This window comes from Cucurbita moschata, unplaced genomic scaffold, assembly GCF_002738365.1.
Source record: "Cucurbita moschata cultivar Rifu unplaced genomic scaffold, Cmos_1.0 Cmo_Scf00021, whole genome shotgun sequence".
In the NCBI taxonomy this organism is placed as follows: Eukaryota; Viridiplantae; Streptophyta; class Magnoliopsida; order Cucurbitales; family Cucurbitaceae; genus Cucurbita; species Cucurbita moschata.
Window position 1 is genome coordinate 964,439 of NW_019268537.1, and position 17,819 is coordinate 982,257.

Below are 17,819 nucleotides of genomic sequence, written 5' to 3' on the forward strand. Positions count from 1 at the left end.
TTTTTCTTAACTTCTTCTTTTATTTCAAATCATCTTTCTCTTGGGCTGCATCTCGGATTTTGGTCCCTAAAACCTTCAATAAAATTGAGAGAGATCGACTTTCAAGGTAAACTTAGATTTTAAACTTTCCATTGTAGTTCGGGTATTACAAAAACTGACAATATCTGCTAGCAATATGTTTGACTGATACAAATAGTATCAAGACCAGACACTTGACGGTGCTAGAGAGGACGCTGGGGGGCCCTATAGAGGGAGTTGATTGTGAGGTCTCACGTTGGTTTAAGAGAGAAACAAAACATTTCTTATAAGAGTGTGGAAACCTTTTCTTAACATACGTATTTTAAAACCATGAAACTGATGGTGATACGTAATGAGCTAAAGCAGACAATATCTACTAACAGTGTGTGTTTGGGGTGTTTCACGAATTTAAATACAATTGAAGTTGGCATGTTTTGTAAGCAGTGATGTTTGATAGCATTCCATTTCCCTTGGTGATAAGGAAAGTTTGGATGTGTGATATCATGTGCAACTTTGGGAGGTGGCCAGGTGGGTTTGTGAAGTCAGCACAGATTTTGTTAAGATTTTAGATAATGATAGGAAAGAAAAAGGCATGGATGAGTCAAATGAACCACCAAATCACATGCTTTCTCATAACTTTTTAAACCATATTTTGTGTCAAAGCTGTGCTTCCCATTATCTCTAACTTTTATGTCACCTTCTCATTCTCCTCCTCCTGCTTCTTCTTTTGTCTTCGATTCGCCCCGATCACCCTGCAAATTCCCCCACTTTCTTGGGATCGTCTCGATTTTTTCGTAGCTCAAATCATAAGAACATCATATTTAAGCGTGTTTGTCTGTCTTTAAGTGTCATGTCTTGTAACAGACTAAGCTCACAGCTATCAAATATTGTTCTTTTTAGATCCTTCCTTTCAAGCTTCGGTTTTTAAAACGTCACCGGTTGTAATTTCATTTTTATAGATTTGGGTTTTGAAATTTATGTTTTTTTAATTGTTATTTGTAAAGAGGGAGATGTCGGCGATAGTGAATGATGAGTCATTCATCAATTGCAAAAGGAAAAAAGACAGCCCAACAAAGAAGATAAGCAAAAATCCATATTTTTGTTTGGTTGAATTTGGTCATCAAGAAAGAAAGTAACGTTCAAATTCAAGAATAGCCATCCATGAAATACATGCATCTTCTTTCTTTTACACCCATTTATCCATTAACCATTTCCAAAAATAACTCAATTACATCATTATCCATAACCTAATCGTAATCGTAATGAAATGTAAATTATAATGGCTCAAGGTCACCGCTGCCGTAACGTTTTAAAACTCGTCCCACTAGGAAGAGGTTTCTATACCCTTATAAGAAATAATTCGTTTCTCTCCATAATCGACGTGGGATCTCACAATCCACTGCTTGCTAGCACATATTGTTGAGTAAAATAGGTAAAAGATGGATTCTTTATTATTCCATGGTAGTTGATGATGAGGGAGACATGACTCAGCTCACAAATCAAAAGCAAAAGCAAAAGCTTTAATTTGAACCCGCCATCTCTCCATGCACCAAACTTGTTCCCTTTAAATATACATTTACTCCATTCTCACACCCTACCACCTTCTAAACCCTCTAATTATTTTCGATCCAAAAAATGAAATCTGCAATTCAACAACAAGTTCTTGGAATGCAGCTGTCATTGGGTCTTGCTCGAGCAAGATTTTTGGCTGATCCCTCCAAGCATTTCCATATGTCTTCTTTAGATGATGGGTCTCAATCAATTCAGAAATGTAAGCTTAAGAAGAACAAAAAAAGTGTTCTTTTTTGGTTGAATCTATGAATAATTTGCTGATTTGGGTTTTGAATTGTTGCAGATAATGGGAAAGATTGGATCTTGAATAGAGTCCACAAAAATGGGAGAAAACCCGACAATATCATCCGCGCACTCCGAGAACATGGTAAGTCATCTACAAACATTCCAAAATTTGAATTAGGATTTGGTATTGAAAGCTATCCTGACCTACCAACGTACCTGGTAGGAATAGTTTTCTCTTAAAAAGCAGGTGACACGATTAATGGTTCACCATTTCTTATAATTTGGGGTCGGATTTGCAGTGAAATTAGGAGCTAAGATCACAGAAACAGTGAAGGGAAAGTTGAGGTTAGGAGCAAGAATTGTAAGAGTTGGAGGGGTGAGGAAGATCTACAAGAAGCTATTCACAGTGAGTGAAGGAGAGAAGCTTTTGAAGGCATCACAATGCTATTTGTCAACAACAGCTGGGCCTATGGCTGGCCTTCTCTTCATTTCCACTCATAACATTGCGTTTTGCAGTGACAAATCCATCAAACTCTCTTCCCCAAATGGCGAAGAACATGTTAGAATTCACTATAAGGTAATGAAGCCCTCCTTAAGAACGCCTGTTTTTGATTAATTTGTGATTTGTAAGCTTAAGATGAACAAATTTTGCAGGTTGTGATACCAAATGAGAAGGTGATGAGAGTAAATGAGAGTGAGAATGTGAAGAAAGCATCACAAAAGTACATACAAATAGTGACAGTGGACAAGTTCGAGTTTTGGTTTATGGGGTTTCTAAAGTATCAATCAACTTTCAACTCTCTTCAAGGACTACAAAGATGATGGAAATGTGTCTATAAATATGCAATTTGAAGCATGAAATAGTGATTGTTTTGTACAGATTATTGGAGTAAATTACTCCATTTTTATCCCTAAATTTGAAAATTTGTATCCATTTTCATCCCTCGAATCACTTCCGATTTGATGTTATGATCATATATGTTCCTACGTCCCTAAAAGATGAACATTAAAAAACAACATTGATATGATATTGTCCACTTTACTCATTCATCAGAACCTTTCCTTCAACATGCTCATAACTTATTTGTTAGACGCTTGAGAATTCTAATACTATTGATAGAAACGTCCCACCACACTAATATGATATTGACCACTTTAAGTATAAGCTCTCGTGACTTTGTTTTTGTTTTTCCCAACAAGCTTCGTACCAATGGAAATAATATTTCTTAATAGTTGTTACATAGTTGAACAAAAAGCTCAACGATTAAAATAGATATTTTGAAATCATAAAGGATCCCGATCTCAAAAAGTTTAAGAACCGGAACGAGATTGAATTAGTTTGTGGAATCGAAATTTGCATGTTATATATACAAGTCAGCAATGATGATGGATTCCTTCCTTTTTGCTTTGATGATAAGGACATGAAAGTGTATGAGGTGGTGGCATCACATGCAACACTTTCAGAGCTGGAAACTTAATTTTATAAGTCAGCAAAGATTTTGTTAAGCTTTTTATAGGTAATGAGGGAAAGAAAAGCAATGTATGAGTCAAATAAACCACCAAATCACATGCTTTTGTCTTCAATGGCTTCACCACCATACACAACAACAACACCCACCCAACTCCCAACTTCTTGGATCCTCTCATGTTTTTCAATTTATAATATCTTTTAAGTTTGATTCCGGAGAAATCGAAGAATTTATCAAGAATCTTACGAGATCCATTAGAGTCAGTTCAATCAGAAAGGGAAGGCCCCCTATCTAGACGACATTTCGAGAGTTTGAACACCATCTTATTTCAACGGTAAAGATTCTTCAAATAGTTTTACCAAGTGAAAGAAGAATCCCTGGATCGGACTAATTCTAATTCTAAATTATTCATCGTTATGCCATAATATACTCCTACCCCTATAGCACCGACAACCGAAGTCAAGCATACATACGATAACCTATGTGTGAATAGTTGCATCTAACATCTAGAGTTGCTACCTCTAACACTTAGTTATAAAGGTTTTATTGGATAACCAAAAAAGAAGATATATCTTGTTGATATATAAGCAAAAGTTATCGGTTTTTTGAAATTCTTAGCTTAATCATATGCTTTCATGGACTCAAAGTTCCTAAACTTCAGATGTGTAGTTCATTTATATACGTCTCCTCTACTTGGATGTAAGAAACGGAGATATTGAACCACTCTAAGTACCTTCAAGAATGGTAATACGTACTTTATAACACTCGCGTAAATGAGGAGTACATGAATGAATCAGACCACACCCAAATGAGAGATGAACAATTGATCTTTTGGAGAATCCCACGACTAGAAAGCTCAAAAGAGATCGAAAAATGTAGTAATTTTGTCATTAGATAGAATCAATAATCTATACAAAACAATCACTATTTTATGCTTCAAGTTGCATATTCATAGACACATCTTCATCATCCAACCATGAGAAAAGCAGACAGCTCAAAGTCATCTTTGTAGTGCTTGAAGAGAGTTGAAAGTTGATTGATACTTTAGAAACCCCATAAACCAAAACTCGAACTTGTCCACTGTCACTATTTGTATGTACTTTTGTGATGCTTTCTTCACATTCTCACTCTCATTTACTCTCATCACCTTCTCATTTGGTATCACAACCTGCAAAATTTGTTCATCTTAAGCTTACAAATCACAAATTAATCAAAAACAGGCATTCTTAAGGAGGGCTTAATTACCTTATAGTGAATTCTAACATGTTCTTCGCCATTTGGGGAAGAGAGTTTGATGGATTTATCACTGCAAAAGGCAATGTTATGAGTGGAAATGAAGAGAAGGCCAGCCATAGGCCCAGCTGTTGTTGACAAATAGCATTGTGATGCCTTCAAAAGCTTCTCTCCTTCACTCACTGTGAATAGCTTCTTGTAGATCTTCCTCACCCCTCCAACCCTTACAATTCTTGCTCCTAACCTCAACTTTCCCTTCACTGTTTCTGTGATCTTCGCTCCTAATTTCACTGCAAATCCGACCCCAAATGATAAGAAATGGTGAACTATTAATCGTGTCACCTACTTTCTAAGAGAGAAAACTATTCCTACCATGTACGTTGGTAGGTCAGGATAGCTTTCAATACCAAATCCTAATTCAAATTTTGGAATGTTGGTAGATGACTTACCATGTTCTCGGAGTGCACGGATGATATTGTCGGGTTTTCTCCCATTTTTGTGGACTCTATTCAAGATCCAATCTTTCCCATTATCTGCAACAATTCAAAACCCAAATCAGCAAATTATTCATAGATTCAACCAAAAAAGAACACTTTTTTTGTTCTTCTTAAGCTTACATTTCTGAATTGATTGAGACCCATCATCTAAAGAAGACATATGGAAATGCTTGGAGGGATCAGCCAAAAATCTTGCTCGAGCAAGACCCAAAGACTTCATCTGAGCTCCAAAAACATGTTCTTGAATTGTAATTTTCATTTTTTTGGATCAAAGAAACAGAAAGTAATGATTTTTAGAAAGATTTAGAAATTGTTGAATGCAAGCTATGAATCTGGTGGGATGATCATTGAATTGAGTTCATGTATTTAAAGGGATGAAATTAAAGCTTTTGGTTTGTGAGCTGAGTCATGTCTGCCTCATCATCAACGACTATGGAGGGACCCTTCTTCTCTTTCCCTCTTCAACAAAGCATACCAAATCCAACTAATCATCAACTGTTTGTGACCATTTGAATAATTAAAATCCATTCAAAGGCTTAAGCTCTAAGAATGGGTTTGTTTCAAAAAAAACCCTTTTCATGACCTAACGTTTAAGGGTATACGTGTTCATGTCGGAGATATCAACATCGTCTCACATGGGCTTTAAACGTGATAGCGACAAATGGTATATAAATAAAAAGACAATGTTCGTTAGTATGAGATTCTCCAAAACAAGATGATGTGAGAAATCAATTCTTCTAAACGATCGTATATAAAGAAAAGATTTTGCATATGTTCAATCATCGATGTTTATAGTTGAAATCAATATTAAATCATAACACTGTACGTGTAACATCTCAAACCCTAACAAATATTGTCCATTTTTGTCCGTTACATATTGTCGTTAGCCTTATAATTTTAAAACGCGTCTATTAGTGAGAGGTTTTTATACCCTAATAAGGAATGGTTCCGCTCATGAAAATAAATTTTTTTAAAAAAGTAATTAAAAAGAAAAGAAAAGGGTTGATAAAAGCAAGAAGGCATGACGTGGATAAAGTAGGGCTGAGGTGGAGGTCCATGCAATGCAATTCATGCATTTTTCTTTGCCGACCATAATTCATCATATAATACGTTATCCCAAGTCTCGCCTTTTTCTCTCCTACATATAAAGTCATTGATTTTGTATGCCTTTTTCTGAGGTGGTTTGTTTGCTTTCTCATGACAACACGCGTTTTTTCTAAGTAAAGTGACACCCGAGTAGATCAGGATTACATTCAAATGAGAGTGCTTACGAGGAAAAGGTGACAAACAAACTTAAAAAAAATTAAAAAAGACAGAGTAATTAGAGATATCTATTTAACTCATTGAGATCTACTTAAAATAAAATAGAAAATCTCATCTAAACGGAAATGAAAAAGAGAGTGGTGAGAAGCTAAATGGGATCGAAAACGGAGATCCCGTAGACATCTCTAAGAGTGATGGGAATGTGGAGATGACTCGAGAAGCTTCGTTAGGATTTTTTTTTTAAAAAAAAAAGGGAGAGAGAGAATTCAGTCTTCTTATTGGGGTATTGATATGATGGGTTGCTTTCTACGTACAAAAGAAAAGGCAAATTATCCAATTTCAAATCAAACCATGTTTCAAAAATGACATCAATATGTTTGGTTTCAAATTGCCAAGCCACCCCTATTACTTGTACATTGTATCTCCAAAAATCCTATAAAGAAAACGGGTCGTGTCGGTTTGCTGCAAAAATCAACCCGACCCAACACATTCTCGGCTTTGGATCCAACTCGATTCGATTGGGTTCTCAACACTCCTATGAATTACTGAACTAAAATGAAACAACCTTAATCCAATGGCTTGGAAAAGAACATTGAATCCCAAACATCATTCATTCGTGAAACAAGTACTAACAAGTAAATGTCCTGTGAGACCAAACAAGAACATAAGACCACTCTTCAGATAAGCTATGCCACAACAGAACAGAACAGAACATTACCTTTAATATGTTATGGAGCTCATATTCACTGGTGGTCTACGAACCAGTGAGTTCACTACACGGGATCTGACTGCATATGTCGTATGTGCTGCTGGAGGAGTACTAACCGGAGTGGCAACTGCCGGACCAAAGGGACCTCCTACGGGCTGCTCGACGGCTAGAGCGCCGTATATCCCGACATCGAATGATCCAGTAGGTGGTTGAGATGGCTGTTTGGAGGAGTTGCTGGTAGAGCTTCCTCCTCCTCCTCCAGAACTATTTGCTTCACCAGTAATTGGTCCTTGATGTGCAGATACATCTCCATTATCGACACGGGTGATATCATGGATGCTCGACCGCCTTCTGTCTTTGTTCATTGAGTTCAGACGAATGAAGTACTTTTGAGCATGGCTTGCCACTTGAGTCGGTGTTCTTGTCACCACAAAGTTCCGGGAAATACTTCGCCAATCTCCTTTTCCATATTTATCCAAACCCAGAAGAAATAGTCTGTTTGGTAACAAATGCTCAAAGTAAAGCCTTGGTATCATCCCAAAATGATTAATGAATTTATGGCAAGATCTTCTTAGTAAAAACAATTAAACAAACGCACAACCGTGCAAATATACCAGTGTTCCATCTTAGAACCATAGCTTCCGTCCTATGTTATTGATGTTAGGAATCGCGAACGGTCTACTTTGAGCATAAGCTCTCATGGCTTTACTTTTAGTTTCCCCAAAATGCCTCGTATCAATGGATATAGTATTCCTTACTTATAAACCTATAATCTTCCCCTTAATTAGTCATCGTAGAACTCTCTCCCAACAATTCTCAACAATTGTAGTTAACCCGTCTAATAAAATTTTGTTTCATCCGGGTAACCAAAGGGTAGATGATCAAAGACTGAGAAGGTATGTTCGAACCACTTGTGATGTGCCTAAACAGAAAAGAAAAAGGAATATCCTCACTGCAGCTAATATGCTGACCACTTATAGTATGTTGCAGGAGTCCAAGCCCATCGCTAGCAAATATTGTTCAATTTGGACTTTCCCTTTCGAGCTTCCTCTTAAGATTTTTAAAACGCGTCTGCTATGGATTAGTTTCTACATCCTTATAAAAATGTTTCGTTCCCTTCTACGACCGACGTGGGATCTCACAATATTGTGAGATCAATATCTACTAGCGGTGGGGTTGGGTTGTCACAGTTGGTATCAAAGTCAGACACTAGGTGGTGTGTGAGCAAGGACGCTGGTCTCAAAGGGGGTGGACACTGAGGAGTGTGTCAGCGAGGACGTTGGGCTATGAAGGAGATAGACACCAGGCGATGTGACAGTGAGAATGTTGGGCCTCGAAGGGGGGTGGACACCAGGCGGGGTGTGCCAGTGAGGACGCTAGGCCCTAAAGGGGAATGGATCGTGAGATCCCATATCAGTTGGAGAAGGAAACGAAACATTTTTTATAAGGGTGTGGAAACCTCTTCCTAGCATACGCATTTTTAGAACTCAAAGGACACAAGTTGTACAACCTATAGCAAATAAGGTCATACTTATCCTATCTCATCCTTAAGAACTTCAAACCATAGAACAGAAGGGAAGAGAGTTGAGAAAAGAGATGGAAACTTCTCTCTGCCCCATTTCCATTGCAGTTTGGATGAGCTTACCATCAACACATACAAGATATGAAGATATGATGAAGAATGAGAGAGCTGAATTAAAAGCACATCATCAAAAGCTTACCTGTGCTCATCTTCTGTCCATGCAGTCCCCTTTCTACGCTCTTGGTCAGATCTTGGAGCTTTATTTCCCATACAAGGTTCACTATTATCAACCCCATGGTGGTCTCCCTTCTTTTTAGTATCATCACTTGGAGACCCATCAGAACAAAAGCTATAGCACGGCAGAGGAACCAATCCAGATTCAATTTGGTTAACATCATCAACCAACACCTTGTAATGATCTTTTATCTCTTCTACTGTTCTTCCAGCTATGTCCGCCGCAATCTTCTCCCAACGATCAGCAGCATCCTCTGGATAAGTGGCTAGAGCATTCTCAAATGCCTTGTCCTGATCTCGACTCCAAATCGAGCTCTTACTCTTTTCGTCCACCGCCATCTAGCCTTGTGCTTATTCCCCAAGAACAGACAAATCTATGAAGCTCTGCTATGATCTAAAATCCATGTCAAGAACGCTTTAGGAAATGGGGAAAATCTGAAAATCCATTGGAGAGTAAGAGAACACATCAATTTTCAAAAGAAAGCAAAAGATATAATGGGAAAGAATTTCATCCTTTGATGATGAAATCTGTGAAGAACAACAATAAATATCAAACAAAGATGAATCAAGAAATCATCGTATCATTTGACAAGAACACGTTATAAATTGATATCTACTTTTATGAACCTAAAACAACAGCCGCCAAAAGCCAACTACCTCCTTAGGCTCTATGTTCTTCAGCTACTCAAATAGTAAAACCATTTCACAAGCAGCTAACACTTCATTGTGAGATAAGATTTGGCATCAATGAAAAGAGAAAAAGATGCAAAGTTGAGATGAAAAGCTTCAATCCCTTCAGAGCATAGATTCTAGGCACTAAAAAGCAAAGGAAAATGAAACCCATGTGCTTTTACTACTCTTTCATTCAAGAACAGCCAGAAGTGATAAAGAACAGTGCCTGGTTCTTCAACCCCTTGATTGATGAAAAACCCAGAAACTCATAATCCATAGCCACAAACAAGATCAAAATGGCCAAATCCAGTAGCACAAAGAGCCCTAAATGAGTAAGAATCAAAACATTCACTGTTCTTACTTCCTCTCAGCCTTAGAAACATACCCAGAGAAAGTTGAAACAAAAAAGGGAGGGATTCAAATAATGGGGCCCTGATTCAGTAGATTTTTACAAGGTAGGTGAAGAAATTACAAGCAACGATGATGGGTTTTACTGAACTTTACGAAAAGGGGACTCTGATGGGTATTAGGTCCCATGCCCAACAACTACTTACTGTAAATAAGACAGCTGATAGAGACAGAATTTCGGACAAACCTTTTATAGTGTTCAAAAAGACAGAATCTGCGAGTCCTTATGAACACGAGAACAAGAAATCCATGGAGGAAGCAGCAGCGAACAATGGGCGATTGAAATTTGATGATTTCTTTTGAAGTTCTTTGATTGTATGCCAAATAAATGGAACGGTGAAGGAAGCGGGTAGATGGGCAACTGTAAATTAGTTGCATAGCAGAAAACGAGAGAGGGCCGAACCCAAATTCTACCCATTGGCGTTCGTGATTCGAGTGTTTCCAAAGCAATTGATCTTGCCAATTTCACCAACACAAAATTACAAAAACAGGGTATTGTTTCAATTAAAAGAATTTCTGGTAGAAAATCAACATAATTGGGTTTTGATTTTCAATTTGTTTATGATTAATTGGGCTTTGCAATTGATCATGAAGATTTTAATTTTTTTTTTTATTTAGGTTAAATTATTAAAAATATATACCTCCAAATTTTGGAGCTTTCAAATCAAATTCATAATAGTTTTTAGTATTTAAAACAATGAGAACCTTGAAACCATCGTGTTTATGGGGGAGGGGATGGTTTCTCATTTCCCTCCGTCCCCATTTAATTCTTTTTCCTCATAAAATTCTTTTGAAATCAGGTTCGAATTCCTCGTCTTGTCACAATTGCACTCTTACGACAGCAAGACAGCAATCAAGTTGAGTCGTGAGAAATTCGAATGTCGCAGACAACGTCAGTATATGTTGTTCGAGTCACGTTAGCTAGAAATGTTTTAGAGAACGTGAGGGAGGAAACGATTTGAAAAAATTAATTAAATCAAGTGGGTTTTTTTCTTTTTCTTTTTCTTTTTCTTTTATTTTTAACTCAGACTTAAAAAATAAATAAATAAATCCATTTGGATGTAAGCACACTGATCTAATGACAAACTGTTCTTTTCAGCTTCATTAATCAAAACACGAAGCTCTGCAATTTCCCAAATAAATAAACAATTAATCGTCCAAAAAAATGGGGAAGCTCTCAATTTTGATCGGCATATCAATCTTTTCCCTTCTTCTAATCCTTTTCTTTCACACCCCATCACGACGCATCACCCCTCGCCACCGCCGCCTCCGCCTCCGCTCCAACTTCACCTTCAATCAGCCACTCCACCGTCAGCCACAAGACCACTACGCCCCCTTCGACCCTCTCATCGCCAACATCCAACTCCGCCGCGAGGACGAGGAATGGCAGAACCATTCCCTCGACCCTTCCCAATCCGATGCCGCCGATTCCCACCCAGAGTGGGAGGAGTTCATAAACGATGAGGACAGGTTTAATGTCACCGAAAGATTGTCCTCTCTTTTCCCCAATATCGATGTGAACCCTACCGATGGGTTTATATCTGTAGAGGAATTGACTCGCTGGAACTGGCAGCAGGCCATGAATGCGGCTCTGCATCGGACTGAAAGGGAATTTGAAACTCACGATGAGGATCGTGATGGGTTTGTTTCCTTCGCCGAGTACGAGCCCCCCAGTTGGGTTATGGCCGCTGGTAGATCATCTTCTTTCTTTATACCTCACTTTTCATTTGGATTATACTGTTCTTTGTGTTCTTTCATTTTGGGGTCCTCTGAATTTGTATTTTAGTATCTTTTCTCTGTTTCTTTGGCCATTCTATACTATCTGATATGATATCTTTGTTCCCAACTGCCATTTGTTCATGAACATTGGAATTTGTGTAGTATTGTACAGAGAAAGTGCAATCCATAACTACATATAGGCTTAGTTTTCACATATTTTGATGTTTAATGTCCGAACTGTTCATCAAGGTAATAATAGTTCTTCCGGCTATGATATTGGCTGGTGGAATGAGGAGCATTTCAATGCATCAGATGCTGATGGGAAAGGGGCTTTGGACATGTCTGAATTTAATGAGTAAGCTTCAAAAGCGCTCATCGTTTATCGATTTCTCTTACTCGATATCGATACTTACTTGATCTGCTCGTTCTCAGCTTCTTGCATCCTGCTGACAGCAGGAATCCAAAGCTGCTTCTATGGCTGTGTAGAGATGTTGTAAGGTAGATAGATTCCTTCTTAAGTTTGGCCTTCTGTAGTTTGTATTTGTATTCAACTGTTGCTATAATGATGGTTTAACATCATGAAACCGTTACATGAACCGAAAAAACACGGCAAAGAGAGCCTTGGATTGACAAGATTCGAACATTTGTTCTAAACTTCTCGGTCTCGAAAGTATAAGTTTGAATTGATTTAGTCTTACTAGATTATTTTGTCTGACTGCTGGCGTTATAATGTTATCGATCAGGGAAAGAGATAACAGCAAAGATGGAAAGCTCAGCTTCAGCGAGTTTTCCCCGGCAATTTTCGACTTAGTAAGAAGAGTCGATGAAGATTACGGTTCGTTGAGTTCGGATGATGATCAAATGGAGGCACGGGCAAAAAAGATGTTCTTAGAGCTTGACAAGGACGAAGATGGGTAAACATTGTTCCTATATATGCCTTTTTATTGTAAATGATTCACGTTGGTTCGAGAGGGGAACGAAGCATTATTTATAAGAGTGTGGAAACCTCTCCTTAGCAGATGCGTTTTAAAACCTTGAAGGGTAGCCTAGTAGGGAAAGCCTAAATACGACAATATCTACTAGTGGTAGACTTGGACGGTTACAATATTATTCTCGGCTTCTCTGCAGGTATCTTTCAGCAACAGAACTGCTGCCTGTTATTGGAAAGATCCATCCATCAGAGGCTTACTATGCAAGACAACAAGCAGAATACATCATCTCTCAGGTACTTTTAGTTCATAAAACTTGGCTCTGCTGCTTTCATGTTGTTTCTGATACGTCTTACAGGCCTAAGGGTTTAACCAATTCACAAAATTATACATAACAAAAGTCGGGATCACCAGTGTGAGATCCCATCTCGGTTGGAGAGAGGAACAAAGCATTCTTTATAAGGGTGTGGAAACGTCTCCCTAATAGACACGTTTTAAAAACCTTGAGGGAAAGCTCAAAGAGAACAATATCTGCTAATGGTGGGCTTAGGCTGTTACAAATGGTATCGAGCCAGACACTGAGCAGTGTGCCAGCGAGGACGCTGAGTTCCAAAGGGGGTGGATTGTGAGATCCCACATCGGTTGGAGAGGGAACAGAACAATTCTTTATAAGGGTGTGGAAACTTATCCTTAGCAGACACGTTTTAAAAATCTTGAGAGAAAGTTCGAAAGAGAAAGTCCAAAAAGAACAATATCTGCTAGCTGCGAGTTTGGGTTGTTATAGCTGGTGTTAACATTCTTAGGCTCATGAGATGAATAATTTCAATCATTTTGAATGCCTGAAAAACAGATTCTTGGCGTTGTGAATTGCAGGCAGATAGTGATAATGATGAACTCCTAACTTTGAACGACATGATCAACAACCCGTTTGTGTTCTATAGCTCGGTTTTTAGTGAATACGAGATGGATTACTATCCGTACCACGATGAATTTCGTTAGCTGGATACTGTAAGAACAGCCAAGAAAGTTACTTGTAATCTTTACATCTTTCATCCTCTTCACATCTTGTTGATTATTCACAACTTCTTTCATGGCTTGCAGGTTGTTTAAAGAAAACAGAATATGCGACAAACGAAAACGACGTCGTCAAAGCTCGACAATTTTCAAGAGATTTTGCTCTAGACATAATATTAGTTATAGGTGATTCTTTTGGATACCTCGTCAAATTTTAAAAATAATTAATAATTTAATGGTATTTTAATAATTGATAAAAATAAATCATTCAAAAAATATTACTCTGAAATTTAAAAATAATTAAAAGTTAGTATTAGTTCTTATTTTAATTAAAATTAGAGGAGTATGACATTTGGTCAATGTTTTTTTTTTTTTTCATTATTGTATACAAGAATATAATTTATTATAATTCTAAAATTGTTTCATCCCTATTACATTTGATGAATTAATGAAATTAGTTAATCATATCTTAATTGATTAATCCACAATAATTAAGTAAATATATTGCAATTAACATCTAAATTGATATATAATCAACACGTATAAACCTTGATGAACATGATTGATTGAAAGGGTTTTTATAGAGAAAATTGCAATAAATTGGTTAATATTTTTAATAAAAAATGATATCTTTTACATAAAAGTGAAGCTTTTAGAGATAATAATTGTCCAATTATTAGTATTTAATTAAGTAGTATCCACTCGTGCATTTGTTTGTGATATTTCGAATGTTCCACTTAGATTATTAATATTTCAAAAATATAATTATAATCCGACCAAAATTGTTTGGTCTTGTCGTATTTAATTATCTTATTAAATATGCTTTTCCAATATCTTTTATTTTAATCTACATAATCCATACCATTAAATGACATATTTGATTAGTGGACAATGTTTTATTTAAAAAAAAATAAAAAATAAAACATATAGTTACAAAAATAAAGTGTTAGGTATTAATATCATATTAATTATTAAAAATAATCTACCCCTTTAGCCTTTTTAAACCTATACATATATTAAAAATATGCATGCACTCAATTTGATGTAAAAGGCGGTGTTAGTTAGTAATGCTTTATTTTTTTAATAAAGCATTTTTTTTTTCTTGTATTAAATTTATCCGTTCTCTCTCTCTCTTACTTTCAATTTTTAACGGTAATTTTTTTAATTAAAGTTTAATTTTAATTACGTTCCTAAATTACATCCCTTTAATTGGTCATTATTTGTTAAAATAATTTAACAAAAATAAACAAATGATTAAATATTAAAATAGAGTATAAATATTTGAAATAATTTGGAATAAGGAAGAAAGTTGAAATAGAATAATAAAAATAAATTTTATTTTTTAAAAAAATTTACTAAATTTAACTTAAAAATAAAATAATTGAGAAAGAGAGAGTAAAAAAATTGGCCACCTACCTTTTGGCAAACCACAAATGAACTGGATATGCACTCTTCTGCCTTCACATCACGCGTGACACTTGTATGTATATATTTTTAACGAGATATTAATTTTTTAACTTCTGAGCATATTAATTATTGTTATGTTATACTTATTTATATATATATATATATATATATATATAAATTAAAATAAAATTCTTTCAATGACTATTTTTATACATTTTTTTTATAAACATACAAACAATTATTGATTTATCATGAGATTAATTAATAAAATAAATTTGTTTTTTAACACAAATTATTAATTAGTGATGTTAGTTGATATTTTGAGTGGACTTCACCTCCATAAAAGAACTAAAAGGTGATTTAATAATTTAATCACCTTTTTAATTGGATACTCGAAATTATTGCCCTTTTTAAATAGTCTTATTTTAAAGAATACTGTTAAATATTTATTAAATAAAATAAAGAAAGATTTAAGAAAAAAATAAAAGGCAAGATAAGATAAGGGTAGGATTTCTATCTACTAATTTAAATGGGAGTGGCATAAAAAACCTAAGGAAATATGTTTGAATAATTATTTTTTAGAAGTTAATTAATTTGATTTTTACCTTTCTAACCCCACGGTAATTATTATTATTTTTATTTTGGTATTTCTCGTTATTCACATAGAACATGAGATGCAGATAAAAAATCGTCGGGTAAAACCATATAAATATGGTACGGTGCCTCTTCGTAGGTATCTTATAGCCATGTACGCAAGGGTAAGGGTAAGGGTATAATCGTGAAAAGAATAGTGTTTTCTCTGCAACCCACTCCCACTCTCTTGCTTTTTTTTCTAAAGACAGGACAAATGAAGCAAATAATTGAAGAAACACAGACAAATTTGCCCCTAAGATTGTGAATAAACTCCAAATGATTTAAGAAATAAAAGGGACCCATAATTACATTTTCATTACGCATCATTTCCTTCTTCAAATATTCATCTTTCTCGCCCTTAATACTTCCATCTTCTTCCTCAAATAAACCTAATCCAAATCCAAATCCCCAACTTCAAACCCTCAAAACCATGTTCCTTAAACACCCCTCTTCCCCCCTTCTCCTCCTCCTCCATCTCCTCCTCTTCTTGGCCGCCGCCTCCGCCGCCCTAGCCCGCCCATCTCCGCCGCCCAACTTCCTATACCTTAATGTCAAACCAACCAAATTGGAGCTTAATCACACTCACATTCTTCCTACCCTTAATTTCTCCCACGCCCACCTCCAAGTCACTGCTCAAAAATTCCACAATACTACGCTTAAGCTCAACCTTCTCCACCGGGATAAACTACCCCACGTCCATGCCCTTCGCCATCGCCATCGCCATGCCTTCAATGAACGTATCAAAAGAGACGCCATACGAGTCGCCACCCTCGTCCGCCGCTTATCTCACGCCGCCGCCGCCGTGCAAGATAACAGTTACAAGGTTGCGAGTTTTGCCACGGATGTCGTTTCAGGCAAGGAAATTTATTTATTTTTTATTTTATATATAATTTTGAGTTTGTGTGTGTGTTCCTGAAATGTTTATTTATTTATTTATTTGGTTAAATTATTTGGAATTGGAATTAGGGATGGAAGAAGGAAGTGGAGAGTTTTTTGTTCGGGTCGGAGTTGGGAGCCCGCCCAGGAGTCAGTACATGGTGATTGATTCTGGTAGTGATATTGTGTGGGTCCAATGTCAACCTTGTACCCAATGCTACCAACAGTCCGACCCGGTTTTCAACCCGGCTGATTCCTCCTCCTTCGAAGGTGTCTCTTGTGGCTCCACCGTCTGTGACCGCCTTGATAACACTGACTGCCACGCTGGACGGTGTCGATATGAGGTGTCCTATGGGGACGGGTCTTACACTAAAGGCACTCTCGCCCTCGAAACTATTACCATGGGCCAGGTCAGCACTATACCTCAAAATATTAATTTAATTTTTATATTTAATAAATATAAAATTTGTTTATAGTTCACAATGGTTTCAATTTTTCGTAACAAAATTTATTACACTTTTTAATATTTCATCGTATTATATTTTTATATTTAATAATTAATTAAAATTTTCAACCAGGTCATGATTCGTGACGTGGCGATTGGATGCGGTCACACGAATCAAGGCATGTTTATTGGGGCCGCTGGGTTACTCGGTCTAGGAGGAGGCTCAATGTCATTAATCGGGCAGCTCGGCGGTCAAACCGGTGGTGCATTCAGCTACTGTTTAGTGAGCCGAGATACGGGCTCGACCGGGACATTGGAATTCGGTCGTGGAGCAATGCCGGTTGGCGCCACGTGGATTTCCCTGATTAGAAACCCACGCGCCCCGAGCTTCTACTACATCGGACTCGCCGGCGTCGGCGTCGGTGGCGTTCGAGTTCCGATACCGGAAGAAACTTTTCAACTCTCCGAGTACGGTACTAACGGCGTCGTAATGGACACTGGCACTGCTGTGACGCGTCTACCAACGGCAGCCTACGAGGCATTCCGCGATGCGTTCATAGCCCAAACCAACAACCTCCCACGCGCTGGTGGTGTGTCGATCTTTGACACGTGTTTCGATCTCAATGGGTTCGAGTCCATACGGGTGCCAACGGTGTCGTTTTACTTCTCCGACGGGCCGGTTCTGACGTTACCAGCTAAAAACTTTTTGATTCCGGTCAACGGCGCCGGAACTTTTTGCCTCGCTTTTGCTCCGTCGCCGTCGGGACTTTCCATAATCGGAAACATCCAGCAGGAAGGTATTCAAATTTCAATCGATGGGGCCAATGGTTTCGTGGGATTTGGCCCAAATGTTTGCTAAATAAGCAAATTCTATATTAAGATTTGGAATACAGTCTTTAAAAATCACATTATTATTTTGTTTCAAAGCTAATAGATAAATCACATGTAAATAAAATAATGTTTATTTGGCATTA

At 37.1% G+C, this 17,819-nt stretch overlaps 5 protein-coding genes across 14 annotated transcripts; 3 read left to right on the plus strand and 2 right to left on the minus strand.

Moving 5' to 3' along the window:
• Nucleotides 1-1,626: 1,626 nt before the first annotated feature.
• On the plus strand, nucleotides 1,627-2,790 carry LOC111458126 (GEM-like protein 4). Its single transcript, XM_023100597.1, has 4 exons — nucleotides 1,627-1,789; nucleotides 1,874-1,957; nucleotides 2,115-2,392; nucleotides 2,470-2,790. Exons 1-4 carry the CDS (start codon nucleotides 1,654-1,656, stop codon nucleotides 2,635-2,637), a joined length of 666 nt encoding a protein of 221 aa, XP_022956365.1. The 5' UTR covers nucleotides 1,627-1,653; the 3' UTR covers nucleotides 2,638-2,790.
• Nucleotides 2,791-4,195: 1,405 nt separating this feature from the next.
• Nucleotides 4,196-5,351, minus strand: LOC111458125 (GEM-like protein 4). The gene is made up of 4 exons (XM_023100596.1): nucleotides 5,135-5,351; nucleotides 4,967-5,050; nucleotides 4,530-4,807; nucleotides 4,196-4,452 (listed from the first exon to the last, which is right to left on the minus strand). Exons 1-4 carry the CDS (start codon nucleotides 5,271-5,273, stop codon nucleotides 4,285-4,287), a joined length of 669 nt encoding a protein of 222 aa, XP_022956364.1. The 5' UTR covers nucleotides 5,274-5,351; the 3' UTR covers nucleotides 4,196-4,284.
• A 1,255-nt stretch (nucleotides 5,352-6,606) lies between these two features.
• LOC111458392 (transcription factor SRM1-like) lies at nucleotides 6,607-10,295 on the minus strand. Of its 8 annotated transcripts, none has more exons than XM_023101035.1 (3): nucleotides 10,010-10,295; nucleotides 8,708-9,136; nucleotides 6,607-7,481 (listed from the first exon to the last, which is right to left on the minus strand). In XM_023101035.1, the coding sequence occupies exons 2-3, from the start codon at nucleotides 9,079-9,081 to the stop codon at nucleotides 6,998-7,000; spliced, it is 858 nt and encodes a 285-aa protein (XP_022956803.1). In that variant the 5' UTR covers nucleotides 9,082-9,136; nucleotides 10,010-10,295; the 3' UTR covers nucleotides 6,607-6,997. The 8 variants fall into 8 exon arrangements, with proteins under 8 accessions (XP_022956803.1, XP_022956800.1, XP_022956802.1 ...); XM_023101032.1 differs by having other exon boundaries at nucleotides 8,708-9,177; XM_023101034.1 differs by lacking the exon at nucleotides 10,010-10,295 and adding an exon at nucleotides 9,800-9,899.
• Nucleotides 10,296-10,911: 616 nt separating this feature from the next.
• LOC111458391 (reticulocalbin-2-like) lies at nucleotides 10,912-13,731 on the plus strand. 3 transcript variants are annotated; one of them, XM_023101025.1, is made up of 7 exons: nucleotides 10,912-11,513; nucleotides 11,791-11,896; nucleotides 11,974-12,039; nucleotides 12,285-12,455; nucleotides 12,670-12,766; nucleotides 13,344-13,491; nucleotides 13,571-13,731. In XM_023101025.1, exons 1-6 carry the CDS (start codon nucleotides 10,988-10,990, stop codon nucleotides 13,467-13,469), a joined length of 1,092 nt encoding a protein of 363 aa, XP_022956793.1. In that variant the 5' UTR covers nucleotides 10,912-10,987; the 3' UTR covers nucleotides 13,470-13,491; nucleotides 13,571-13,731. The 3 variants fall into 3 exon arrangements, with proteins under 3 accessions (XP_022956793.1, XP_022956794.1, XP_022956792.1); XM_023101026.1 differs by having other exon boundaries at nucleotides 10,913-11,514; nucleotides 11,795-11,896; nucleotides 13,344-13,478; nucleotides 13,572-13,730; XM_023101024.1 differs by having other exon boundaries at nucleotides 10,913-11,513; nucleotides 13,344-13,478; nucleotides 13,572-13,730.
• A 2,116-nt stretch (nucleotides 13,732-15,847) lies between these two features.
• On the plus strand, nucleotides 15,848-17,819 carry LOC111458389 (protein ASPARTIC PROTEASE IN GUARD CELL 2-like). The gene is made up of 3 exons (XM_023101023.1): nucleotides 15,848-16,378; nucleotides 16,491-16,810; nucleotides 16,979-17,819. The coding sequence occupies exons 1-3, from the start codon at nucleotides 15,955-15,957 to the stop codon at nucleotides 17,702-17,704; spliced, it is 1,470 nt and encodes a 489-aa protein (XP_022956791.1). The 5' UTR covers nucleotides 15,848-15,954; the 3' UTR covers nucleotides 17,705-17,819.

Excerpts from the sequence above, each read along its gene's own strand:
- LOC111458389 (XM_023101023.1), top strand. The coding sequence starts at position 15,955 with ATGTTCCTTAAACACCCCTCTTCCCCCCTTCTCCTCCTCCTCCATCTC. Across the intron at positions 16,379-16,490 it reads TGCCACGGATGTCGTTTCAG|GGATGGAAGAAGGAAGTGGA; the intron begins GCAAGGAAATTT and ends AATTGGAATTAG. Across the intron at positions 16,811-16,978 it reads AAACTATTACCATGGGCCAG|GTCATGATTCGTGACGTGGC; the intron begins GTCAGCACTATA and ends ATTTTCAACCAG.
- LOC111458391 (XM_023101025.1), top strand. The coding sequence starts at position 10,988 with ATGGGGAAGCTCTCAATTTTGATCGGCATATCAATCTTTTCCCTTCTT. Across the intron at positions 11,897-11,973 it reads GACATGTCTGAATTTAATGA|CTTCTTGCATCCTGCTGACA; the intron begins GTAAGCTTCAAA and ends GCTCGTTCTCAG. Across the intron at positions 12,456-12,669 it reads CTTGACAAGGACGAAGATGG|GTATCTTTCAGCAACAGAAC; the intron begins GTAAACATTGTT and ends GCTTCTCTGCAG.
- LOC111458392 (XM_023101035.1), bottom strand. The coding sequence starts at position 9,081 with ATGGCGGTGGACGAAAAGAGTAAGAGCTCGATTTGGAGTCGAGATCAG. Across the intron at positions 7,482-8,707 it reads TGGACAGAAGATGAGCACAG|ACTATTTCTTCTGGGTTTGG; the intron begins GTAAGCTTTTGA and ends GTTACCAAACAG.
- LOC111458126 (XM_023100597.1), top strand. The coding sequence starts at position 1,654 with ATGAAATCTGCAATTCAACAACAAGTTCTTGGAATGCAGCTGTCATTG. Across the intron at positions 1,790-1,873 it reads GTCTCAATCAATTCAGAAAT|ATAATGGGAAAGATTGGATC; the intron begins GTAAGCTTAAGA and ends GAATTGTTGCAG. Across the intron at positions 1,958-2,114 it reads CCGCGCACTCCGAGAACATG|TGAAATTAGGAGCTAAGATC; the intron begins GTAAGTCATCTA and ends TCGGATTTGCAG.
- LOC111458125 (XM_023100596.1), bottom strand. The coding sequence starts at position 5,273 with ATGAAAATTACAATTCAAGAACATGTTTTTGGAGCTCAGATGAAGTCT. Across the intron at positions 4,808-4,966 it reads CCGTGCACTCCGAGAACATG|TGAAATTAGGAGCGAAGATC; the intron begins GTAAGTCATCTA and ends TCGGATTTGCAG. Across the intron at positions 4,453-4,529 it reads ATGTTAGAATTCACTATAAG|GTTGTGATACCAAATGAGAA; the intron begins GTAATTAAGCCC and ends CAAATTTTGCAG.